At 41.0% G+C, this 26,398-nt stretch overlaps 2 protein-coding genes and 1 non-coding gene across 3 annotated transcripts; 2 read left to right on the top strand and 1 right to left on the bottom strand.

The window, feature by feature from the left end:
- Positions 1-758: 758 nt before the first annotated feature.
- Positions 759-6,393, top strand: mpx (myeloid-specific peroxidase). Its single transcript, XM_085358189.1, has 16 exons — positions 759-800; positions 940-1,005; positions 1,106-1,193; positions 1,365-1,540; positions 1,726-1,858; positions 2,268-2,397; positions 2,496-2,702; positions 2,799-3,156; positions 3,330-3,490; positions 3,573-3,831; positions 3,921-4,091; positions 4,189-4,426; positions 4,643-4,854; positions 4,983-5,011; positions 5,474-5,623; positions 5,952-6,393. The coding sequence occupies exons 2-16, from the start codon at positions 942-944 to the stop codon at positions 5,958-5,960; spliced, it is 2,385 nt and encodes a 794-aa protein (XP_085214315.1). The 5' UTR covers positions 759-800; positions 940-941; the 3' UTR covers positions 5,961-6,393.
- Positions 6,394-14,215: 7,822 nt separating this feature from the next.
- On the bottom strand, positions 14,216-14,287 carry trnad-guc (transfer RNA aspartic acid (anticodon GUC)). Its single transcript has one exon. It is a non-coding gene; the product is annotated as a tRNA-Asp (tRNA).
- A 4,379-nt stretch (positions 14,288-18,666) lies between these two features.
- On the top strand, positions 18,667-25,784 carry loxa (lysyl oxidase a). The gene is made up of 7 exons (XM_085358188.1): positions 18,667-19,421; positions 19,726-19,834; positions 20,295-20,426; positions 21,919-22,075; positions 25,148-25,243; positions 25,348-25,463; positions 25,581-25,784. The coding sequence occupies exons 1-7, from the start codon at positions 18,803-18,805 to the stop codon at positions 25,585-25,587; spliced, it is 1,236 nt and encodes a 411-aa protein (XP_085214314.1). The 5' UTR covers positions 18,667-18,802; the 3' UTR covers positions 25,588-25,784.
- The last annotated feature ends 614 nt before the right edge of the window (positions 25,785-26,398 follow it).

The raw sequence follows: 26,398 nt of genomic DNA, 5'->3' as shown, positions 1-26,398 counted from the left end.
AATGAAACAAAAAGACAGACCCCGTAAATGCTTTAAAGCCTTTTATAAGAACTGCCTGAATGAGGCAACACTGCCAACCCAGCACAGTCTAACTTTTATTTATGAAAAGAAATAAGAAGAAAAAAGAAAGTTAGTGTGCTTGATGGCCAAAGCTGAAAGTGATAAATGAAAACCAAAACGTGCAAGGTTCATATCTACATACAGGCCATTTTTTGCATAGCATTCCCTCTCCTATCTCCTTTAATTTATTTAAATTATTTCCATTGTTTGGGATGCAGCAGGTCTGTGTTGAGCAGAATGAAATATAAAGTGCAGAAAAGCCAAATGCAACGTGCTCAGATAAGACTGCAAAGTCAGCTCAGGAGATTAATGTGAATAAAAAACATCATTATGTTTGATGACAGAAAGCATTTAAATAAAACTGAAAAAGAAGATAAATAATTTTATTTAAATCCCTAAATGAAATTACAAATATTAATATTTTTTTTCTCTGCTGTTGCCATGATGACAACCACCCGAAGTGGTACGCATGCCAAAATATTTATATTGTTTCCCAAAAATTATTGTCAGTCCTATCAGTTGACCAGAAGCAGTAACTGATGAGATAAAAACAAAGCATTTCCTTCAACACATATAGAAGGAACAAGGAAGAGCTCTTTACTGACGGTATCTGTACCTGCTCTATCTATGGGGGCGAGGCCTCTGGCCTCCCACAGAGTATAAAAAGGGTGAAAATGTGAGACAGCATCACTACCACCAGAGCATCTGAAGCCCTGAGAGAGCATCTGAAACCTTCACAGGTAACAAAATGTTTTTTCTTTCTTAGATATTTTTATGTGACACCAAATTTAAAAAATAATAATAAAAAAAAAGTTTTTTGTTACTTTGTTTGTTTGTTGTTGTGTTTTTAACTGGATTCTGATTAAATGTTTGTTTCAGAAATGCATTTTTCTGTCCTGCTTATGCTGGGCATCTGCCTGGTGCCCGCTGAGCTTAAACCAGCAAGTAAGTCTTCACGCTGCTGTTTTGTCACTAATATTCATCCTCACCTGATATTTTTTTCCCCCAGTCATGTCATAAGATTGTTAATTTTCTTTGTCTGCAGAAGAATATCTTGGCAGTCCTTTTCTTCAGCGATCTTTTGAAGAAGCAAGGAAAATTGTGGATGATGCATACAAGTACTCCAGAGAAGAGTGAGTTAATCTCATAGGCTTTCTTTTAAAGTAACCCACATACCTACGCAGTAAAATGCTTTTCAACTGGTTTTTAAGCCAGTAGTAATGCCATAATTTATCAGTTCGGGAAAAAAAAGAAGAAGAAGAAATGCACCTTTTTCTCCAACTGTGTGACTTTTTTCCCTCCAGGAGTCTGAGACGAGTCCGCAGGGATGTGGTGAGTCCTCACGATGCTCTTCGTCTCCTGAAGCAACCCCGAGGTGACACACGCTCTGCGGTGAGATCTGCGGACTACATGGCGCAAACCATCCGTCTTGTGCAGGAGAAAGTGCATCATGTGCACAAGCGCTCACTCAATGCAACAGGTTAGACATGCAGCGCCCACACAAAGGCAACACACACAATCTTTGCGGCAACTTTTACTGGCTGGAGTTGAGAATCTTTAGTGTTTCATGATGCAAGACTCAATTCTCTCTTAATATAATTAACTATTAGACTTGTGAAGGTGACAAAGTTGCACTCACTTAACTGTTTCTGTCACATTTTCCAGATTTGCTCAAACCCGAAGATCTGCAAAAACTTGCTGAAATAACTGGATGTGCCGCTCGAGTCAAAGCTCCGCAGTGCGTCACCACACCGAACCTCATCAAGTACCGCACAATCACCAGCGTGTGCAACAACCTGTAAGAGAAACTTTCTACTTTAACCTCTGTAGCACTTCTTTTATGCATATGCAACAACGCACACCATTGTGCATTTCAAACATAAAATATAAAACCATTCTCATTTTCGACAAGAAAAATACTGCATTATTCATCATGTAGCCTATTTTAATTTTTTGATTTCATGGATAATAATGTGTTGCTGGGGATAGGGGGTGGGTGGGTAATTTATGTCATAATTCCTAGAAAAAATGAAAAGATTTTGTGTGGAATTAGTTGATTTTGAGACCAACTAGAGTCTAAATTCAAAGGAAATCCTTACGCAATACACCTAAAAATTTGAGACCTTCTATAGCAAAAGATGTGTACACTTCCCTTGGAGTTTCTCAAGTGGTGTTTCCAAACATGGGTGTTTCTTGTTTACTTTTAGAAAGAACCCACGTCTCGGTGCTTCCAACACCCCCTTCACCCGTTGGCTGCCTGCTGAGTATGACGACGGCATCTCCGAACCCAAAGGATGGAACAGGACCCGGAAATTCAACAACTTCTTGCTCCCACTGGTAGGACGCACACATATCAGACTTTAATTTTAAATTTAATGGATGTATTTACTAGTTTTTATACCAGAATTGTGCATTCTTACTTTCTTTACTCTCAGGTGCGACAGGTGTCCAACAACATCCTAAGCACAAGAGACGCAGGCATAAGCAATGATTCCGTGTACTCTCACATGGTGACCTTGTTTGGCCAGTGGAACGACCATGATCTCACCTTCACACCCTTCTCACCCAGCATCCGTTCCTTTAGCAACGGGGTGAACTGTGACGAGAGCTGTGAGCACACCGAGCCATGCATTCCCATCCCGGTTAGTGTCTGACGCACGAAACCAAACAGTGGCATGTTGTTTTCGGTATCCATGACCAGCAGTTTTTTTCACCCATGTTTTCTTGTCTATGAACAGCTTCCTCCCGGCGACTCTCGCTTATCCTTCTCTCAGTGCATCCCTGCGTTCAGATCCGCCCCGGCTTGCGGCACAGGATACAGTGCCTTAAATTTTGGTGGTGAGACGAACAGGAGAGAGCAGGTCAACGCGCTGACAGCCTTCCTCGATCTCAGCCAGGTGTATGGCTCTGAAGATAAGCTCGCTCTAACTCTTCGCAATCTCACTGACGATGGCGGCCTGTTGCGAGTAAACACAGAGTTCAGAGACAACGGGCGTGAGCTGCTGCCCTTCCACAGTCTCCAGGTGCAAATGTGCGCTACTCGCAAAAGAGTCACCAACGATACAAACGCCAGGGAGATTCCTTGTTTCATTGCAGGTTAGTAATTTCTCAAGCAATCATTAAAGGAACTGCACTTAGTGGCACTTTGGTTTTATTTTTTAATGCCAGAAGTGGCTGCTCAGTTATTACTAATCCATTAAACTGCTCTAAATGTACAGTCTAAGCAGGAGATGAACAGTATTGATGTTTGTTTTCTTTCTGTTCATAAGGTGATGCCCGTGTGGATGAAAACATCGGTCTGACCTCCCTTCACACATTGTTTTTGCGTGAGCATAACCGCCTTGCTCGTGCACTGAAGAGGATAAACCCCCACTGGGACAGCGAGACGCTCTACCAAGAGGCCCGCAAGATCATGGGTGCTTACACACAGGTAGCTAAACTTCAGAATCAGCTTTTATATTCGCCAACATTTGCTCATATTTACTCAAATTAAAGCTCTCCGTCTCTCTCAGTTGTTTGTGTTCAGAGACTATCTGCCGCACATCGTTGGCACCAATGCAATGCGCAGACAGCTTGGCCGCTACCCCGGCTATAATCCCGCCGTTGACCCCAGCATCTCCAACGTCTTTGCAACCGCAGCTTACCGCTTCGCCCACTTAGCTGTTCAGCCAATTATGTTCCGCCTGGATACAAACTTCCGGGATCACCCTCAGTTCCCTAGTGTACCCTTGTTTAAAGCCTTCTTCACACCCTGGAGAATCGCTTTCGAGGGTGAGTTGCATGAAGAAAACTTGTGTTGAATTTTCTTTTTATCCTCTGTCTTAAACTGTCAGCCTAATCTTTTTCTCTTTTATTTCCAGGTGGAATTGACCCTCTGCTGCGTGGTTTGTTTGGCAGTCCCGCTAAACTAAACACCCAGGATCACATGATGGTGACCGCTCTGAGAGACAAGCTGTTCCAGTTTGTACAGCATATATCCTTGGACCTCGCTTCTCTCAACATGCAGCGGGCACGTGACCACGGCATCCCTGGTACATCCCTTATTCACTTTTAGGTTTTTCTTTCTAGCATTTCATCATCTCAGAATTGTTCTCATCTGTGCTAACTTTATGTATTTTTCTCCTTAAGGCTACAACGCCTGGCGGAGGCTCTGTGGTCTGTCTCAGCCCAAGAATCAAGAAGAGCTGGGTAGGGTGCTGAACAACAACAACCTGGCCCGCAAGCTGCTGGAGCTCTATGGAACCCCCGACAACATTGATGTTTGGCTCGGAGGCGTTGCAGAGCCATTTGCCGAGGGTGGCCGTGTCGGGCCTCTGTTTGCTTGCCTCATCGCAACCCAGTTCCAAAGGATTCGCCAGGGTGACAGGTCTGTATGGGTATGGATGCTTGCAAAACAGTGTTGGATGTGGAGTTTAGAGTTATGGCGTTTATAATTTATACATCATGTCTGAAAACAGAAAATCTGAAACTTTGCTAATGCATGTTTATTTATATTATTTTTATTGACATCAGTATATCATTTAAGATATAGATTCTGTTGACACTAATCTCTTCCTTCCTCCACTTGGTGAAAAATTCTCAGGCTGTGGTACGAAAACCCAGGTGTCTTCACCCCACAACAGAGAGCAGCTCTGTCTCGTGTGACACTGTCCTCTATTATCTGTCAAAACACTGGGATTCAATCTGTCACCCGTGATGTCTTCAGTGTCACATCAGCACGCAACCGGCTCACGGCATGCACAGCGGCGCCTCGTCTGAATCTGGACGCTTGGCGGGAGAGACGCTGCGGCTTAGGTGAGACAGCACTAGAACAAACACTCAGCACCAAAATCACACTGATTTTTCACCTACGGTAGTTTAATGCAACTATTTTACATCTTCTGTCAAATTTTAAATAACAAATGTGGTGTTTGATCTTTCAGGCAACTGTTTTCCACTCAATGAAGCAGACGTGAGTATTCATCACTAACTAATTGCTAGTCACAATATAAAAGCACAACACCTATTTACATATCTTGTGGCTCAGATGGGAAGGTCATTTAATCCCTTCTTCCACTGAACTGCATGTCAAAGTGTGCTTAGGCAAGATACTGAAGTCCACATTCACACTGAGTGTGCACCTAAGCACACTTTTGGCTTTATCTCCACACACTCACACCCCGATCCGTCCATGCAGTGTCCATACTGTGTCAGTGAGGTTAAAGGTCCTTAGGTAAAGAAAAAAGCCCTTGTATGATTGAATGAATGAGGCTTGAGAAAGCATTTTTAGTGCTCAAATTGAGTAGAAAGTGTAATGAAAGTATCTATTTGCTTCACATCTTGCTAAAGCTGGTACACAAAAACTTAAAAACCATTTATTGTTTACTAATTTGTGCATTTTTTTATTAAAATTTGGAAATTTCTTTTTATATAGGTTCTGAACGGGGTGCAAAGTCAGGATCTGCAGGGCAATGAGGTCATCGAAGACCTCCAGGACGATGGGGTCGTTGAAGACCTGGAGGCCAATGAGGTCACAGACGACCTGCGACTCAATGGGGTCACAGACGACGTGCAAGGCAATGAGGTATATATCTCCCTTTATCTTACTGTGCTGCTGTCAGATCATTATTTTCCATCCAATTAACAATACTAAATGTTTTCTAAATAGCTCAAAATATTGAAATAATATAAAATCTAATATCCTACAGACCCAAGACAAAACAGCTGTTTACTGTAGCAGACATGAAGTTAGAAATTTGTTCCCATTTCTAACCTAAGTGCTTAGTTTTGACCTTGAGGGTGAAAATGTCTCCCAAATAATGTGAGAGGTGGAATTGTGAAAAATTAAAAGTCTGCAATATTTAATGTGTTTACAATATTCTGAAGTGATTTACATTTTTGTTTCTCTTTAGTTCCAGTAGAGCTACAATGGCCCCAGAGACCCACCTTGACCTCCATCATTCTTGCCTGAATGAGTACATCCATATCCAGAGAGAATCACTTGTTCCCATTAGCTCATGTACAACAAACAAACCCACTGGAGTGCACAGACAGCCCTTTCTACATGCATTATCCCTGGTGTCTATGGGTTTAGCTTCATCAGTGCAGAAAGTGTAGGCCAAGCTGCTGCTGTACATTTTGAAGGTCTATCAGGGTGTTCAGCGTTGGTCATTGAGAGACATGGCACTTAACTAAAAAGTCTGCTCTTCACTGTCTGACACACTGAACTTCACACTGTCTGTCTGTCTTTGGATCTGTTATCATTACTCTGCACTTTGCTTTACGTTAATCAGGTCGTAAATATTGAGCATTATTGTGGAGGACATACTGCTTTTTTTCTGTATGGCTAGGTTAGGGCACATTGTACAACTACATTTTATATTATTGTGTGAGATTAACATATTATTTGAATTTTAGCAATCAGCTATATGAGTGTGATATGTGATTTCAGCAGATATGTCCAACTCTGTTACAGTATGCAGTTTATCGTACCAAAATTAATATTTTATCAGATTTGATGATGGGATTTACTAGTGCTATTACGAAGATTTTATGCACAGATGAGATGTAAGCATACCTTGAAAATGTTATATATTTTGCTTTATCTGCTTTTCATGGACTTGTCTATTTTATGTTGCATTTTGCATTCAATTAAAAAAAAAACCTGAGCTGCAATAAACAGTGTGCTCTTTGTGTCTCCAACTGTTGGCTCCAGCAAGAGCCTAATTATTTATTGTGTGAAGTATAAATTCTCAAGACAGTTTACTTAATTATTATTCCTCCAGGTTTCACACGATGTTTTTTCCTCAGTGTTTTAAATCAACTCAGCATGTTTACTGCTCACAAGTAAAGATGAAGTATTACAGTAACACAAAATCTTAATGCAAACTATTAAATCGGAGCCAAATAAATAAAGTCAAGCCAGGATACCTGCCTACTGGAGCTGGTTCTTTGTGGATATACACAACTTAATTCAGCAATTCGGCATATATTTCACATTAGAAAAATCACACCACCAAACAAAAATGTCACAAAAAGCATATTGATAATTTTTTCCCTCCACCAGGCATAGCGGAGTTGGCTCGGTTTGTCCCCAGTATACCTTTATTGTTTTCTGACCACTACTGACCATTACTCATGCTCAGGACCCATGTCAGATTGACTACTTTTTTTTTCAAATATTTATCTATTGCTGCGTTGTCTCACAGCATGAATATTATGTAATTTCTTCTTCGTTTTCTTGTTTTACTGGCGGTTGGCAACCCATTTACAGTTTTTTCTGATTGCTTAAGCACATTTTTTTTTTTTTTTTTTTTTTTTTTGTGATTCCTGTAGCACAATCTCTAAAACTATTCAGACTTATAGCAAAACCACTCACTGAGTTTGCAAAACTAAAAGCACAAAAACTGCTTTGCACTCAGTTTGCAATTTTGTAACACACACTTTGCAAAACTGTAGGCACAATTCACTGCACAACACTCAATTACCAAATTTCCAACACACTCCTAGCAAAAGTATACACATGTATGGCTATCATTAACACTAACTTGCCAACTGTCTGGCACACTTTCACATGTGAAAACTTTTTTAGATAATTAGTTCACTTTGCAATCAGCCTAAGCACTATAATACAGGTAAGCTGTGTGTGCGGAGTACAATGGAGGGAGCAGAAAGAGTGAGAAGTAGAGGAGGCCGAGGAAGAGGACGTGGAGGTGAAGAAGTAGGATGAAGAGGACGACAAGGACAAGGAGGAGCAAGAGGAAGACGAGGAGGGGGGAGAGGAAGATGAGGAGGGGGGAGAGGAAGGGTAGGAAGAGTAAGAAATAGAATTGCTGATGACATCAGAGCTACAATAGTGGACCATGTAATCAACCGTGGAATGACCCTGAGGGTAGCTGGCCAACGGGTCCAGCCTAACTCGAGCCGCTACACTGTAGCAAGCACCATAAGGACATCTTGAAATGAGAATCGGTTAGTACAGTCACTTCGCACAAAGATTTGTAGCACTGCCATATGCCAATGAGAAACACACCAATACCATTGATGTAAAAATACTGAAATTGTTACTTTACAGAATTGCTAGATGACCAGATGCTCGGGGCAGAGGAAGCATGTTCACTGCAGACCAAGTAACCCATATAGTCATTATGGCGATTGCAAATAATCCTATACTTGGAAATAAACACTTGTGTTTGTTTTGATGTGTTTGAATAAACACCAGTACTTGAAGTTTGGATCCCTCTATGCTTATGGATCTATGACAGAAGTATGAGCTCAAACTGACATAGCCTACCTTGTGCACAGAGAAAGCAAAAGCCAGATGTGTTTTGTATTCATACCATCAGTGTGCAGTTGGCGCATTGTGTGCTTAGTAGATGATGGCTTGTGTGTACTGTTTGATACGGAAACACCATTTTTACGAAGGTGTGAAGAGTTAATCTAGCTGTGTTTGCTTTTGCAAGGGAACTACAATGTTTTGATTATTGGGTGACAGGTTTTCTTATTTGTGTGAAGAGTTTTACAAAATTAGCCAATAGTTACAAAAAATGTGCTTAAGCAATCAGAAAAAACTGTAATCAGGTAAATGGACTGATTCTTATATAGCGCTTTTCTACTCTCCAGATTACTCAAAGCGCTGTATACAACATGCCACATTCACCCAATCCTCACAAGCACTGACTCTAAACTGAGTGCTGTCTAACCACATTTACACACATTCATACTTCGATGGATGCATCGGAGAGCAACTTGGGGTTAGTATCTTGCCCAAGGATACTTGGCATGCAGACTGGAGGAGCCAGGGATCGAACCTCCAACCTTCCTCCAACCTGGCACAGTGGTTGGGAAACACTGCTTTAGCTAGCAACAAACTGTGCTAAAAGTGTGCTAAAAAAAAAAAACAGCCCACTTTAACGTCTGACTATGGCAGACAGTTTAGGCTCAAATCGTTATGATGCTTGAAGGCCAGCAATGGCGAGGAATAACAACTCCCCTCCCCTCAAATGTGTTAAAGTAATGAGCCTGTTTTGAAAATGTAAGGAGCAGAAAGTACAGAGTTGTTTAAAAATGCAGAGAGTAAAAGTAAAAAGTTGTCAGAAAAATAAATACCCAGGTTTTCTACTTAAGTACAGTCACAAAATATTTGTACTTCGTTACTTCTCACCTCTGCAGATTGTAATAAAAAAAGTGTAGTCAAGTTTAATTTCAGCAATCTAATTGATGTGATTGTGCTTTTACTGTTTGTGACCTGTAGGTGGAGCCATCCTTCTTTCTAAACAAAATCATCACCTTAAGTGACATTCAGACCTTCAAAGCACGAATCTATATGTATCTGTACCTGCCGATTTATAGAAATGGCCAAATTGATAAGACACCTCTCATTTCTTTTTGTTGTTGTTTCATAGGAGCCAGATTGTATTGGAAAGTGGTCTTGAGCAATAGTTGTTCAGACTTTTTGAAGTTCTTCCAAAGTTTTTTTCATTGTTTTGCTTCTTTTTTTACTGCTTTTTTACTCATTTTCAGTCCAGTCCACATACTTGGTCTTTTTCAGAGGAATATGCTTTTTGTTTGTTATGTCAATTAATACTGACCTATGAATCGTTTAAACATAAAAAGGCCACTAACTCGAGGGATAAATCAATATTTTGTCTACACATAGCAAAGAACTAATTTTAATTTGTATCTTTAGAAAATTTTCTTTAGACACAGATCATTTGTTCCCATTTCTATAGCTGAATCTAATAACACAGTTTTGATTCCCAAAGAGCAATTAGCTGAAAACTTGACATATCTCGATATAGTGTAGAGCAGCGGTCTCCAACCTTTTTTGCGCCACGGACCGGTTTACGCCCCACAATATTTTCACGGGCCGGCCTTTAAGGTGTCGCGGATAAATACAACAAAATAAAACTAGTACCGGTACCGAAAGAAGATTTATTCATAACACACATGAAAAGACCCAGGAAAACCGAGTTAACAATAAAAACAATAACAAAATAACGCTGAAAACCGATAAAAACCCTGAAAACCACACATTTCACACCTGAGCCTCAACTCTCGTGGCCCGGTACCAAACGACTCACGGACCGGTCCGAGGCCCGGGGGTTGGGGACCGCTGGTGTAGAGTGTTTCCTTAAAATTTTAAGGAAAGTAGACAAGTGGAGGACAAAAAAAGAAGTAGCAGTCCTAAAAACACTGTCTACAACAGGTGAATAGTATCTAAAACTAATATCCATAAGAAATCCACAGAAAAATCAGACACAGGACCTGAGAAATGTATCTGGTTCGTCAATTGATCCATCTACTGTTCACTTATGCTTCATCACAAAAGGTCTCGGTGGAAAGATGTCTGTCAAGAAGCCATGGTTAAGGAGGGGAGAAAAGGCTGAGGTATCCCACATTACACAAGAACTGGACTGAAAGTCAGTGGAAACAGTCTTATAGAGGGATGAATCCAAACTTACAACTTCTTTCCAATATTGTTGTCAGTATGTATGGAGGCAGTTGGGAGAGAGGTACAACAGTGAGTGTGAGTGGAGGCTCTGTAATGGTTTGGATTTCATTTCATTTCATTTCAGCAAGGGGTGTTTGGGCATCTGATTGTTAACAGCTTCATTTTCAGCCTGACAAGAATCCCCAACACACTATGGATGCAATAAAAGCATGCCTGGATAGAAACACACACAGTGGAACTATGCTATGAGTCATGGACTGGCCTCCCCAGAGTCCAAACCTCTACAATATTGTAGCAGAGTGGGATCATATTTGACAGAGAACAGAACGAAAGGCAGCCAATATACAAAGAAGGACTTTGATTTTCCTTTAAGAAGCCTGGCGAACTATTCCTGAAAGACTACTTTAAGAAATTTTAAGAAAGCTGCCTAAGAGAGTTCAGACTGTGCTGAAGAATAGAGGTGGTCACACCAAATACTGACCTTCAAACTCACTAGAATTGTACAGATTCTGTTTTGGTTTTTAACTTAATTCTCAAAAACCACTCTTTTAGGTGGTTTGCACTAGTTTGTGCAAACCAAACCCCTTTATGAAAGTCAAAGCAAATCCGCGGCATAGCAAATGATCTCCTGCTGGTTGCTTATGTTGACAGGTGAAAAGCTTAAACTTAAGTATGAATGAGAAAAATAACGTGTTTGTTTATTTGCCGATTTATTGATTTGGTTTTGTCATTGTAAAGGTATTACAGAAGTCTAACCTGCCATCATGAGCTGGATGTGATGGAAATGACAGACGGGCTAACACTTACTTGGTAAGACTTACACCTGTGTTTAGCTTACTGCATGTTTTCCAGCCCACCTGGGCGGCATGTGTTCTCACTGCGGGAGGAAAATGGAGTATACAGAGGAAAGAGGGGTGAGCGTGGGAAGAAACATGCAAACCTGTACAGGGACGAGGGACCAAGATTTACACTCACAACTTTCTGACTTGTGGCACCATGTTCAAAGTTCAGCAGTGCATTTATTCCTGATTTTCTGATGCTTTATTGCTCAGGAAACCCTCAAACTTCAGCCAAATTAAGCAAAGACGTCCATTAAATGAACTTAGCCTTCTCTTTCTTGATAAATGACATGTAAACAGTACGAAGGTGGATGAATAGTGGTTTACTAGACTATGATTGCAAAGTGGAAGCTTTCTCCACAGACAGTTATCTCACCCCCACTGTGGCTGCACCCAGCTTTACTTTACTGCTTTTCATCTGATGCCTTGGCATCCTCCTCACAACCCAACTTTACTGTTCTGGTTCACTTTCACTGCTCCCATAGTTTTCAGTTAAAGGGTCTGAAAACCAACCATATCCCATCTGCTCAGTACCAAACAGTGTGGTTAGCAATTACCTTGCGGAAATAGTGAACTATTAGCAGCTAATGAGAGAGTTGTTTTCTTTGGGTGTTAGTTGACAAAAACAAGGCAAAGCAAAATTTACAAAAAAAAAAGCTAAATCACATTATTTCAATAGCAAAGTCTCCACCTTTGCCCGAGTCCCGGTTAAAGTCAGATCAGGGATGTTGATAAAAGTGCAGTTTCAGTGTATTCGCCAAACGATAACTTGCAGGATTATTAGAAACAGCTGTTTCTTGTTGTGTGATTGAACAAACAGATCCCTTCAGAAATAAAATAAAAGCAGATACTGGGAGTGAGAAATATAAATCAGCACGAGTCACTGCATAATGTAAAGTTTGCTTGGTTCTGTCTTGATAAAGCACTCCTCTTCCTCCTCCTCCTCCCGGTTACAAAAACATCAGTGTATGTGCAGATTGCCACGTAGTCCACCAGACTGTGTGTGTTTGTGTGTGTGTAGTGCAAGCCCCAGCTTGGGTGCTCCAACAGTAATGGAAACCCACCATTTATGAGAGAGGAGAAAATATTTGAATTGTCTGTTTCTGTCATAGAGGTCTGAGCTGAGCTTTATTCGATGAGGGAGGAGGGGAAGCCTGAGTGTAAATCTGAGAGTGTACAAATCTGTGATCAGGAGAAGCAAACTGTTGTGGGACTGAAGGTTGGAATCCTGGACGCAGAAGAGAGGAAGTAGGCTTTAATTTAATGTGTGTGTGTGTGTGTTTGTGTGTCTGTGTGTCTGTGTGTGTGTGTGTGTGTGGTCCTCTTTCACTGCGATGAGATCACCAGGATGTCATGAAACTAAATCCAGGAGACATTTAAGAAAGTTATATTCATTATAAAGCTGAACCTGGATTTTAAACATGTTTTAAGGACTTCTTTAAGTCCCAAAGTACCTCTGTGGGGATTACATCATACTAGTAGCTTCTTATAAAAAAGAATCAGACATAAGTACAGATGTTGAGTCAATGATGGCACTGAAAACTGGTGCTGATTTTTGATAAATTTAGCATTATGAAAGTGTCTTTTTTGTGTTTTACACAGTGGTGTTATTATGCAGGAGTCTGTCCCCTCCTCCATATTCTGCATCCCAGACGCGGATTTTTTGTCAAATTCTTTTAGCTCAAATGAGTGCCCAAAAAGTCAGGAACTGGGGTGAATTCCAGCGACGTGGACAAAAGAACTGGGTTAATTCCTTGCAGATGTGTCTCCAAGCTGTGTGAGCGAACGCTGCGCTGCCCTCGAAGGAGGGAGAGAGAAGAAATTTCAATGAAATATGAACGAAATACATCAGTGACCTAGTACAGCTGGTTCTGGCTGTCTCTCCGGTGTTCCAAGGAAGGGAGGAGGAGGCAACCCGGGAACACGTGTACAAAGTTTTCACTCTTTGGAATAACTGTTGTTATGCAGAATGTATGTTAGTCATCCTAAAAGCAACAGCACAATCATGTCTTGGCTAAAAGGCGGGCTTTAATAGCAGATTTATTCTGGAAAAGATCCCAAATAGTTCAAATTCAAATGGTTAGACGGCATCTAGAAGACAAACTGAAGACAGAAAACAGTTGCACAACAGCAGTGGATTATATTGCTGCTGCAGCTTTTTCATAAGAGTTTGCTTTTCTATCATTTAAGGCCATCGTTTTTTAATCCTGATTATTGCGAAGCCAGGTTCCATGTATCAACTGGATAAATTAGACTTTGGGACCTTCTTCTGTATCCACATGTACCTTTAGATCAACAGATTCACTACAAGGTCAATATACTTTTTCAAGCTCTTGTAACTGGCTCTGACTCACAGTTTGCACAAGCTTAAACCTCCCTCCAACAGCGAGATGATGTGTGTCTGTCATTATCCAAGAACAATACAGCTGGCTTAACTGTAATTTACAGTATGATTCAATCAGTTTACTCTACCATTAAATCGAGCCCATTTTTAGCCTATAAAGTATTTTTAGCATCTATTTTTCTCTTTACTTATTTTATTTGACATTTAATTCAGAAATTTTTGTCAAATTTGTTTTTAACACTCTTGAAATGTTAGGTCAAATATTAATAACTTAATATAGGGAAGAACAAGATGGCTAGCAACGGGGCTGGTTAATGGTAGTTTAGATCAGCCATGGACCGTTATATAGTTTGGTTATAATTTGGCTTTATTTCGTATTTAGTCACACATCTAATCTTCATTTACTGTTTTTTTTTATTTACTTGTGTTTATTTAATCTTCTCTAAAGCCTGTTTTGATTTGGTTTTTAAAATAAAACTGATGGTGCTAAGTTAATTTCTCATATATATAGTTTAAAAAAAGAAGAAGAAAAAAAAGAGCCTCCCCGTCGGGGAATCGAACCCCGGTCTCCCGCGTGACAGGCGGGGATACTTACCACTATACTAACGAGGATTAGCTGTTAAGCTCGTAGCCGCATTGCAATACTATGTGTGTCAACGAGGAGTTGTTTCCTTCCCAAGCGGCGCCTTTTTGCTGTGAAAAGAATGTGACCACGGTTCGAATCCTTTCTACGTGTCTTCATTTTCATAAAGAATCTGAGTTCGAATCATTACCACTGTACTATGATTCTGGTTATTACGTTGCTAACTATGGCTGACTAAATTCACCAAGCCATCGGAGGCACATGTGCAAACTGCTATCAAGAAACTGGAAAGCTGCCACTTCTCCAGAAGAACGAGTCCTACTAAAATGTTTTTTATGTGAGCTAGATGATTTATAACCAGCATAAAAATGTAAAAAAGTGTGTAGCTTGACATCAGTGTTTTTAATAAATCCAAACAGAGTGCAGCATGGATGCACCGAAACCGCAATATTATTGTTGTAAATCACATACGCATTTATTTGTATTAATTCGAGTGCAATGCTTAAAAGAGTACCTACATAGTATTGTTTCATCTTTTTAAATGTTTTGATTTAAAAAGCAGCTTTGTGATATAGTGACACCTTGATGCAGTGCAATACATTATAACGACTAGATAAGTTAAATAACGTCCTGTAAATACTCGTTAATATTACTAAAAATGCAAACAGTAGTCTACAGTCCCACAAACCAACACAACCCTCTAATCCTAATGAGGACACATATGCAATATTTCTTTTAGAATTTAGGTATGTAATTTAGGTATGTAATTTAGGTATGTAAACAAGCAAAGATGGAAACCAGCACAAATAAGCTTTACTGTTATTAGTACAGTGTTTCACCTGAAAAGGTAGAAACGGCGGCTGTAAGCTTAACTGTTCATCACTGCCTTTGTTACCTTTTTAAGTTCAGGGCCTGGCTGCAGGGCTGGGGTCCACACTCTGCTTCATCATCACTCTGGGTTCTCTGCTAGCTTAGCGTTAGCTAACATGCTGTCTGCGCAGATGGTTGCAAAGAGTTGACGCTGTGTTAGCAGTTTAATGCAGTAGTTTCTCTCCTGGACGCAGTTTTCAGTTTATTAACGTCCTCTTGTCTTTTGTGCAATAAAAATAAAAGTAAAGTGCATGTCTCCACTCTTGAAGACCGCCACCATTTGCCCTCCTCCTGCACACGCACTAACATCAGCTAATTGTAGCAAGTGAACAGGAAGATATATGTTAGATGTTTCTATCGTTCTGTCCACCTGGGATGCAGACAACTGAAGAACTTTTGTAACCCAAATAACGACATAATTGTAGCTATAATGTGATTGCTGAATTTAGTACAGTCCCTGACTGAGTTATTGAAAAATGTAATGTAATTACAGTAATGTGTTACTTTGTAAAGTGTTATAACCAAATCTGGTTACAAACCTTGGTACAGAAAACTGCTAGAGTTTCCTTTTAAGTTAGTGTGATGGACAGGGTAACAGCTGAGGTCAGGCAGGAGGCTCCGTGGACTATGATGTTCACAGACGATATAGTGATCTGTAGTGAAAATAGGGACCAGGTAGTAACGAGCCTGGAGAAGTTGGGGGAGAAGAGGAATAAAAGTCAGTACAACAAGACAGAATACATGTGTGTGAATGAGAGGGAAGCAGATGGAAAAGTGAAGCTGCAAGGAGTAGATGTAGTGAAGGCAGGCGAGTTCAAATACCAGTGGTAATCCAAAGCAACAGACAAAGCACAAGAGAGGTAAATAAGAGAGTGCAGGCAGGGTGGAGACAAGTGTTGAAAAGGGTGAGTGAAAGGGAAGGTTTACAAGGTGGCAGTGAGACCTGCTGTGATGTATGGTTTGGAGATGGTGGCAGTGACATAAAAAGAGGAGGCCGAGCTGAAGGTGTGAACATTTCCATTGAGAATGGACAAGATCAGATGCCCAGCTCGGTTCGAGCAGACAAAGTCAGAGAGATGGCCTGTACATGTGCAGAGGATAGTGGAGATATTGGAAATGGTAAATGGCCTGTATTTGTATAGCGCTTTACTAGTCCCTAAGGACCCTAAAGCACTTTACACATCCAGTCATCCACCCATTCACACACACATTCACACACTGGTGATGGTAAGCTACATTGTAGCCGCAGCCACCCTGGGGCGCAGTGACAGAGGCGAGGCTGCCGGACACTCCCGCCACTGGGCCCTCTGACCACCACCAGTAGGCAAACGGTGAAGTGTCTTGCCCAAGGACACAACGACCGAGGCTGTCGAAGCCGGGGCTCAAACCGGCAACCTTCCAATTACAAGGCGACCTCCCAACTCTTGAGCCACGATCGCCCCTTAACGGTGAATATGGAGGTGCCAAGAAGAAGGAAAAGAGGGAGACCACAGCAAAGATTCATTGATGTAGTGAGGGAGGACAATGCAGAGAGTTAGTGTGACAGAGGAGCATGGTAGTAACATGGAGAGATGGAGGCTGATGACCCTCTCCGGGTCTCTTAAAGGGAGCAGCTGAAAGAAGAAGAAGAAAATGTGTCACTGCTCAAAAGATCCTAATGAGATGGGTTGTGAAGTTTAAAAACAACCTGGTGTTGTCATCCAAAAAGTGATTGGAAAATTGGAAATTTCACAGCCTTAAAATGGGCAGAGGAAAAGTGTGTATAAGGGCTTTTTTTGTTACTTTTATGGTGAATATGTAAAACACCCTGTAAAGGTTGAAGATTTTCATAGTGCTTAACTCCTCCAACAAGTAACACAAGTCATTTGGGGATGAAAAAAGAAAGAGAAAACAAGAAATTTAAATTACCCCCCATCATCATCAATGACACAACCTTGAGGAAAACCCAGAACCCCCAAAATAACAACCATAAGCTGCTCCAGTGTTGGTGCTCACTTTCAAACTGTGTGTGAACTGAAATAAAGGTTAAATGTTCTAAATAGTGTTATTACCATTTTTTGTGACACTAATGACCGGCACTTAACTCCACAGCTGAAGGTAACTCCCAGGCACAGATTTCAGTTTCAGCAACATTTTTTTTTTTTTTGCCTAATTTTCAGACACAGATTTAAAACCCATCAAGAACTAGAACTAAATCAAAGAAAATAAGTACAGGTGTAGAATTTTCCTGTCAGGTAACTTTTTCAGGTACTGTTTAGAGAAATAAAATGCAGTATTGTTTGGAGTCATCTGCTAGCAATAAGACGCCAAATGATCTGTGATACAGAAAATTTGTTTTTATTTTTTCCCGTATTCATTAAACAGCCGTGTGTCACATGAGGTCTAATTCTTTTTTTAATGCTCTTTTTTTCCCTTTTTCCTCACAACTTGACTAAAATGAATCAAGATGTGTCGTGCAGCTACTTTGCTTGCTTGTGAATTTTGTGTTTTTAAAGATATATTGCATTCGTACATGTTGGAAGCATATATAATCTAATACAATCCAGATTCTTTCCCTTTAAGTCGGTTGTTCTCATAAAACTTTGCGATTTGAGAAGCTGTAAAATCCTTGTGACCGTTTACTGTGGTTTAGCAGCAGGCTTCCTGCGGTCAATTGTGTAGATGCTAGAAAAAACTTCCTCGTTTGCGAGAGAGAGAGAGAAAGAAAGAACCGTGGATTAAGTTTCTCAACATATGCATTATACATCTGGTGTCACCACCAGGGCAGTGATTTGACTAGACTGCAGCAAATGATTTGGATTTATCAGCAGAAGAACAGAGTTTAGCAGTCAGCTGCCAGACAGTCAAGCAGATATCAAGTATCACTAGAGGTTCCTCGGGACAGACTAATTGTGACTTTTGCAAAAAAATTTTGCATGTGATGTGTGTTTCACGTTTTCAGCAAAGCTCCAGTGCAGCTAGGGTTGAGGTTGGAGGGTGGATATGTGGCAGATGGTTTCCCAGAAAGTGTTGCATGGCCATCAAAGAGTCATGTTTAGGTTTGAAATTCTCCTATGAAAGAAAAATAATGGATGAGTGAATAAAGTTTTGGCACAGGGTGTTGCAGGGTGTATGTTTGGGAGTTCATCCAACAGTCAGGACAAAAGTTTATCATGACTTTTTATAAATCTGGCTGGAAAAAGAAAGGAATGGAGACAGTATAGAGACATTTCAAAGAAATGGGACATATTATTCATCATGACTAAAACGAAATGGATTCACAAAAAAAGCTTTCGTCTGCTGCTGTGTCTGTGTGATGCACAGACATACGTGTTTCCTCTTTGTGCTGAAGAAAAAAGGTTTTACTGCTGTTAAATTTGCCAGACTGAGCAGTTATCAAACACTCTTGGCTGGGCACGATAGCACTTCCAGTTGTTATATGAGCAGCAGCACTAGATTGTGCAACAGAACCAGCAACTCTAAATGCTGAACTCCTCCTCCTCGTCATCATCATCGCCGTCGTCTCACAGAGCGCATCTGCTGCAGAGCGTTATGAGTTTACACGGATACACTGAAACTTAGCTTTTCCTCACTGCTCACGGAGTATCCTTCAGACATAAATGAAGGATAACTGAGTCAAAGACAACCTCGTTATAACAGTCGCTTTGTCACCGTTTCCTTTAACCGTGTGCACAATGGGATTGCGCGTGTTTGGCACACCGCTTTACGCATACTCCTGGGTCTATTTATTTGTTTTCACCCTGCAGGCTGCTCAGTCTCAAAGGAATCCGGGAACACAGCAAGGGAATGACCAAAGAGGGGCCCTCCGGCAGACGCTACAGTGGTCACACAACGGCAAGATATTTAGCATTCTAAGCCAAGGATCTGAGTATCAGCCGGCCAGACGCAGGGGCGCAACGCAGGAGCGAGTGCAGGAGCGACCTGTCACAATCATCCGGGATGCGGACACCCAGAGACAACCGGTGGCCCAGCAGCAGCCTCCCCGGCCGGCCTCCAACCCGCAGGGCCAGCGCAGCCTCCCGCTGCCGATCCAGAGGCTCGTGAGAGGCCAGGAACACCGCCAGCATCACCAAGCGCGTCCCGGTGAGCGCACAGGGACGCAGAGGAGCCGGAGAGTAAATGATACCCAAGAGCAGGTCGATGTCAGGAGAGAAGACATGATGGTGGGAGACGATCCATACGATCCCTACAAGTCCATTGACACCGATAATCCATATTACAATTACTATGACGTTTACGAGAGACCAAGGGAGAGAGCGAGACCCGGATATGGCACAAGGTATCATCAGTACGGTAAGGATGGGAAAAGTGCCCTTAAGACATTTAAATTAGCAGAAAGATAGTTGTTAAACACAGAGTGGAGCAGGGAACTATATGAATAGCTACTATATCAAAATATTAACATTAAAACATAAGATGGAAGCATGTTTCATATCAAAAACAGTCACTCAAGTAACCAGTTTGTCAATTAGTGCCTCTTTTGCCTCTAAATTTCAGCATTTTTTGCTTTTTATGTGTGAAAAATTTCCTACTTGTTGATCTGTTTTTATTGCATTATAATGGAGATTATGTGTCATCATTATGTGGTGTATTGTAGGTCTCCCTGATCTGGTTCCTGACCCATACTACATCCAAGCCTCGGCCTACGTCCAGAGAGTCCCGATGTACAACCTGAGATGTGCGGCTGAAGAAAATTGTTTGTCAAGGTAGACTGCTGTCAGGACTGGTCCACGAGGAGGAAAAAAAAAAGTGAAAGAAAAAAGCGCACCCGCTTTTGAGTGTGATTCAGAGAGTTCTCAGCCATAACAACCACTTTAAAGTGTTTGCGGGTGAAAGCTGCCCAGTGGGAGCATGAGATGAGGTAAAATTAACCAAATCCTGCCGCTGATGGTGCAGAGGGGGTGGTGTGGAGGATTTCTGTAAAAGTTTAATCATAGCCTCCTCTGGGAGAGAAAGCCTGAATGGTAAACACATTATTGAAAACTAACCCAAACAACCACTTTGCCTTTTAAAAAAAAATTTCCACCCACCATTTACACATGAACTGGCTCAACTCAGAAGAGGGTATGTAGCAGGGAAAACAAATCTTAGTGACATCACTGTGTCCACCTATAATAGTGTTTTTTGGGGGGTTAAAATCTTTTTATCTTTGTATCCTGTCTACAGTTCCGCCTATAGAGCACGAGACTACGATAGCCGCATGCTGCTGAGGTTTCCTCAGAAAGTCAAGAACCAGGGCACCGCAGACTTCCTCCCCAGCAGGCCACGTTACTCCTGGGAGTGGCACAGCTGTCACCAGTGAGTATAATGTCATGCCAGTGCTGTCCACCTCATCGTCACTCAGACAAAGAGTCTCTGTGACATGTCGTTGCATTAAACTGACACCCCAAACTGACTTTATGTGCTCCTTTTTGTCTCCACGAGACAATTGTTAAGGTGTCTGCACTGCAGTTTTTCCAGGTATATGAGGTTTCCATAAACCCAAAGAACCAAAAAAAAAGAAAAAGACACACATGTATAGAAAAGCTTGAGAGCTTGAGATGATTGTTTCTCCAGATACTGCGGGGGGGGGGGGGGGGGGGGGGGGGGGGGGGGGGGGGGAATGAAAAGTGGTTTGATCCAGAAAATATTCAAATATTAATGAAAGTCTCAGAAAAAAATGGGTGTTTGGATGCATTTACAGTACATCTCAGCTTGACTCTGCATGCTAAAATATCTCTGCAGCTGAAATATCAAACATACTGAGTGTATTAATATATAAATACATGAACTTAGGAGGGACTTTTAAAAAGACATTTAAATGAACAAAAACCAGCTCTAAACTCAGTCTGGGAATTCTGCCCTGAGTGTGAAGTGAGAAGCTTTGGAAAGTCACGTCTCAGTCCATCCATCATTCCATCGACATTTCTTCTTCTACTTCCAGGCTGATGTTTATCAAGACTATGATTTAAAGAACAGGGGCGGTGTTTGGACATTAAAAGTGTTTTTCAGGAGATGCTACCAGAATTACTGGTTGTCTGTTGCAGTCTGCAGTTGTGGTATGGCACCCCCTGTTGAACCACAGCTGTGTTACTTTTGGCTGTTTTTATATTTTTGCAGAGATTTGATATCTGGAACAACATCTCAACACAAGTTTTAGCTGTATCTTTAGGCATTTGAAGAGGAAATCTTCTGTTTTTTCAAGCTCAACATTAAGACACAAAGAGCCTGTCTTTTCAATCTAAATCTAGAGTAGCCTAATTAAACATTTCATTCATTTACATCTGCAAAGTCATTAAAGCTGTATGACGAGGATATTATGCCCAAAAGAAAACCTGCTAGTATTTTTGTCCCATGTTTGAACTTACAGAAATGTGACTGGTGTTTCCAGAAAAACTACCTCAGTCCATAGTTATGCTGTGAAGCAAGCGGTCCTCTGAGCGACTCCCCAAGATGGAGCACTTTTGACAGAGAGCCAGGAAACCATTTATGTAGACTCTATAGATATTTTTCCGTGTTTTGAAAGTCAGCTGATGTTAAAAACCAGATTGCTTTTGTTTCACTGAACGAACTCTTTCTTCCTGATACTGGAGGTGAACCAGATGCTTATTCCTATAACCGTCTACATGACGAATAAAATATAGTTTTAGTCACTGTGACTTGAAGCCTTTTGATCCAAATGTATTTGACACATTAGTCTGCGTTTATTGGCTCATGAATGAAAACCTTTGAAAACTTCACACTGATGCGAAGTTCACTGAGTTTAATGACTTGTTTCTTCAGTTGCTGTCACTGTGCTGCTGATCCACAGGCACTACCACAGCATGGATGAGTTCAGCCACTACGATCTGCTGGATGCCACCACTCAGCGGTCAGTGGCAGAAGGCCACAAGGCCAGCTTCTGCTTGGAGGACACTTCCTGTGACTATGGATACTACAGGCGATATGCCTGCACCTCACATACTCAGGTCTCAGAGATAAGTGCTGTAAATGTAACTGTAAAGGTTGTACCTTACTTTGAAAAGGGTCACATGACAAGATTGCGCATACGTGAAAGGTGTTATACGTGGTGATACATCCACAGAGGAAGGAGAAAGGTGACCATCAGCACATTTAAGCACTTCAGAGTCTTTCAGGTTCATGAACTACATGTAAAATATGTACTAGCTACCATGACAACCAACATTACGATTTAAGAAGCCTCGTTCTGAAGCCTTAGTTTGAGCGTATTGGGTGTTGCCTTCTTAGTTTTCTGAAAACTGTGTGATGAGTGAGGGGAAGCTGCTTTCATGTGCAGTGGTTTACATGTTCGCCTAACATGTAAAAAATCCCCTATTTGAGACCATTAATAGACACAAATCCCTTAGGGGTTGCATGAGAAAGTGCATCTGGTGTAAAAATTTGTTGCTGTGGCAACATCTTTTAGAGAAGTGTGTAACTGTGTGTGTATCTGAAACTAGCGGCTGAGTCCGTAAACTCCTCACTGAGTTCACTCAGGATACAAACACACATATCAGCTGTTTAGCTGTCTTCTGTAAAGAGATCGTTCTGTAGACAGAGAAGTCGTCTGCTGCCGCCTTTTAAAGATGAATCCAGGTAAGCTGCTCAGAAAGCGTTGGTTAGCATTTAGTAGAAACACAGTTCAAACGTTCATGCTTTATCTGCCAGATGTACAGCTGTTTCCTAACAAGTTCACTGTGTAAACAACTTGTTTTGGCTGCCTCTTTTTGCCACAGTGTACTAAATTTATCCAGTTAGGTCCTGTTAGAACAAAGTTGGAAAAAGTTTGAATTTTGCAACTAGCTACTGCTTTACAAGCTCACTTACTATATACCTCTGTAGAAACCATAGTTTTTATTTTTGACTTGAATTTTTGGTGGGAGCTTCATTTTTATAGGAAATCACACTAACAATAGATCTGTTATACTCAAGTATCCCAGTACAGCACAATTCAGTTTGAAAAGGTTTTTTTGTAAGTCCTTGGCAGATTGCATTTATAAGAGACATATACAGGGAGTGCAGAATTATTAGGCAAATGAGTATTTTGTCCACATCATCCTCTTCATGCATGTTGTCTTACTCCAAGCTGTATAGTCTTGAAAGCCTACTACCAATTAAGCATATTAGGTGATGTGCATCTCTGTAATGAGAAGGGGTGTGGTCTAATGACATCAACACCCTATATCAGGTGTGCATAATTATTAGGCAACGTCCTTTCCTTTGGCAAAATGGGTCAAAAGAAGGACTTGACAGGCTCAGAAAAGTCAAAAATAGTGAGATATCTTGCAGAGGGATGCAGCAGTCTCAAAATTGCAAAGCTTCTGAAGCGTGATCATCGAACAATCAAGCGTTTCATTCAAAATAGTCAGCAGGGTCGCAAGAAGCGTGTGGAAAAACCAAGGCGCAAAATAACTGCCCATGAACTGAGAAAAGTCAAGCGTGCAGCTGCCAAGATGCCACTTGCCACCAGTTTGGCCATATTTCAGAGCTGCAACATCACTGGAGTGCCCAAAAGCACAAGGTGTGCAATACTCAGAGACATGGCCAAGGTAAGAAAGGCTGAAAGACGACCACCACTGAACAAGACACACAAGCTGAAACGTCAAGACTGGGCCAAGAAATATCTCAAGACTGGTTTTTCTAAGGTTTTATGGACTGATGAAATGAGAGTGAGTCTTGATGGGCCAGATGGATGGGCCCGTGGCTGGATTGGTAAAGGGCAGAGAGCTCCAGTCCGACTCAGACGCCAGCAAGGTGGAGGTGGAGTACTGGTTTGGGCTGGTATCATCAAAGATGAGCTTGTGGGGCCTTTTCGGGTTGAGGATGGAGTCAAGCTCAACTCCCAGTCCTACTGCCAGTTTCTGGAAGACACCTTCTTCAAGCAGTGGTACAGGAAGAAGTCTGCATCCTTCAAGAAAAACATGATTTTCATACAGGACAATGCTCCATCACACGCGTCCAAGTACTCCACAGCGTGGCTGGCAAGAAAGGGTATAAAAGAAGAAAAACTAATGACATGGCCACCTTGTTCACCTGATCTGAACCCCATTGAGAACCTGTGGTCCATCATCAAATGTGAGATTTACAAGGAGGGAAAACAGTACACCTCTCTGAACAGTGTCTGGGAGGCTGTGGTTGCTGCTGCACGCAATGTTGATGGTGAACAGATCAAGACACTGACAGAATCCATGGATGGCAGGCTTTTGAGTGTCCTTGCAAAGAAAGGTGGCTATATTGGTCGCTGATTTGTTTTTGTTTTGTTTTTGAATGTCAGAAATGTATATTTGTGAATGTGGAGATGTTATATTGGTTTCACTGGTAAAAATAAATAATTGAAATGGGTATATATTTGTTTTTTGTTGAGTTGCCTAATAATTATGCACAGTAATAGTCACCTGCACACACAGATATCCCCCTAAAATAGCTAAAACTACAAACTACTTCCAAAAACATTCAGCTTTGATATTAATGAGTTTTTTGGGTTCATTGAGAACATGGTTGTTGTTCAATAATAAAATTATTCCTCAAAAATACAACTTGCCTAATAATTCTGCACTCCCTGTATGTGAGCTCCCAGACTTCAGTACCTCTGATTCATTTAGATTCTGAAGAATCTGACGTATGATTTGGTTTCTTAAGTGTCTAAAAAGGAGAGTTGGGCTTCATAAACAAGCTCTGCTGTTTTCCCGAGGCTCCTGCGTTTGAGAGAACAGCTTTAGAATTTCCTTTCTGCATGAGCCAGTTCTTATGGTGATTTAATGATTTCCTGTCTCTCCTGATGATTCACCTGCATGACCGTCTGTGGTCAGTTTTTCAGCACGTTGACTAATTTTCCATCAGGTTTTTTTTCGTAATTTTAACTTGTATTTTGGTCTCTCTTCTTGTTGACATTGGATCCAAAATCACCTCCAGGATTAAACCAAAAACGTTCTTTTTATATAATGACGGGAAAAACAGGTTGAAATCAAATACTGTTTTGTTTTTTTGCATGTAAAAGTTTGCTTATACTTTGTTTTATATGGATGCTGTCCAACGCGCAGGGCCTGAGCCCAGGATGTTATGATACCTACAACGCAGACATCGACTGCCAGTGGATTGACATCACAGATGTGAAACCTGGCAACTATGTCCTGAAGGTTTGTTAGAAATACCACGACTTCCTCCCAAAGCACCTTTAAAAGAGTTTCATTTATCAATATTTCTTCTTTTACTAACAGATCTTTAACCATATTGTCCACAGATCAGTGTAAATCCTTACTACCAGGTTCCAGAATCGGACTACAGCAACAATATTGTGCGCTGTGATGTTCGCTACACGGGCAACTATGCCTACGTGTCAGGTTGTCACATGTCAACGTAAGTACGATGTCTGAGGTGACACTTTTAGTCCTAATATTTCTCACTGTCTCCATCGGTTAATTTGTTTTTATTAAGATTTTCACACAGAAACTATTTACGTGTTCACTTTTTTAGATATTAAAGAACGACAGTCATCCACAGCGGCTCAGCGGACACACTGTGTAAATGACAAAGAAGAGGACTGCACATGAAAGCATATAAAGCAACATAGATAAAAGAAAAAAACAGGGTTTTTTGTTTTCTTAAGACATGCATTCACTTTAAAATGTAATCACTCCCAATTTAGGAAAGAACAAGTAGGAATCATCTGATTATTATAGCAGCAGATAAAGTTGAATTTTTCTTTGCTTGTGTGGGAAAAGAAATCTTTGTTTTTTCTCCTTAATGAAAATCATATAACCTCAGCTTTGTTTATTTGCTTTTCTTTTGGGGGGGGGGGGGGGGGGGGGGGTATTTTTCATAGCTCATTTCTGTTGGATTGTACTGTATGCTTGCCTTTTACTGCCACTTGTTAGAAGAAATAAAATCCAGAAAAACATGAGCCTAAAAGAGAAAAATCGCAGCATAAATCATGTATATCACAATGTTATATTGAACCCAGTTGTTTAAAGGAAAATATATTTATATGCAGCAGATGAAACTCTCTTTACGCAAGAGCTTTTGTTGAAACTTACTTGAATAAAACTGTAATATTGTATCGAAGTTTTAGGCTGATTATTGTGATCGTGGTGACTTTGTTTCCAACATGTATGTATATGTTATTGTCTTTGATTAAGCCACTGATTCTTTTTTTAAAACTGGATAAAATTTCTGAAAATAGCAAAGAAAAAGCTGATTGTTTTAATGTGTCACGCTAATATAAAGCAGAGAAAAGCAGCACAGAACCACTGCAGCAAAACAGAGACTCTCATTTCCTCACATTTAGTCCCTCT

Source organism: Diplotaxodon limnothrissa, linkage group LG7 (genome assembly GCF_057381915.1).
Source record: "Diplotaxodon limnothrissa isolate DT_005_m linkage group LG7, D_limnothrissa_male_GT1.1, whole genome shotgun sequence".
NCBI lineage: Eukaryota > Metazoa > Chordata > Actinopteri > Cichliformes > Cichlidae > Diplotaxodon > Diplotaxodon limnothrissa.
This window is presented reverse-complemented; position numbering and strand designations above follow the sequence as displayed.

Bases quoted from the DNA above. Each gene is read 5' to 3' on its own strand.
- mpx (XM_085358189.1), top strand. From the start codon at position 942: ATGCATTTTTCTGTCCTGCTTATGCTGGGCATCTGCCTGGTGCCCGCT. The intron at 2,398-2,495 runs GTAGGACGCACA...CTTTACTCTCAG, and splicing joins ACAACTTCTTGCTCCCACTG to GTGCGACAGGTGTCCAACAA. The intron at 3,832-3,920 runs GTGAGTTGCATG...TTTTATTTCCAG, and splicing joins CTGGAGAATCGCTTTCGAGG to GTGGAATTGACCCTCTGCTG.
- loxa (XM_085358188.1), top strand. From the start codon at position 18,803: ATGGGATTGCGCGTGTTTGGCACACCGCTTTACGCATACTCCTGGGTC. The intron at 20,427-21,918 runs GTGAGTATAATG...GCTGATCCACAG, and splicing joins GAGTGGCACAGCTGTCACCA to GCACTACCACAGCATGGATG. The intron at 25,244-25,347 runs GTTTGTTAGAAA...TATTGTCCACAG, and splicing joins CTGGCAACTATGTCCTGAAG to ATCAGTGTAAATCCTTACTA.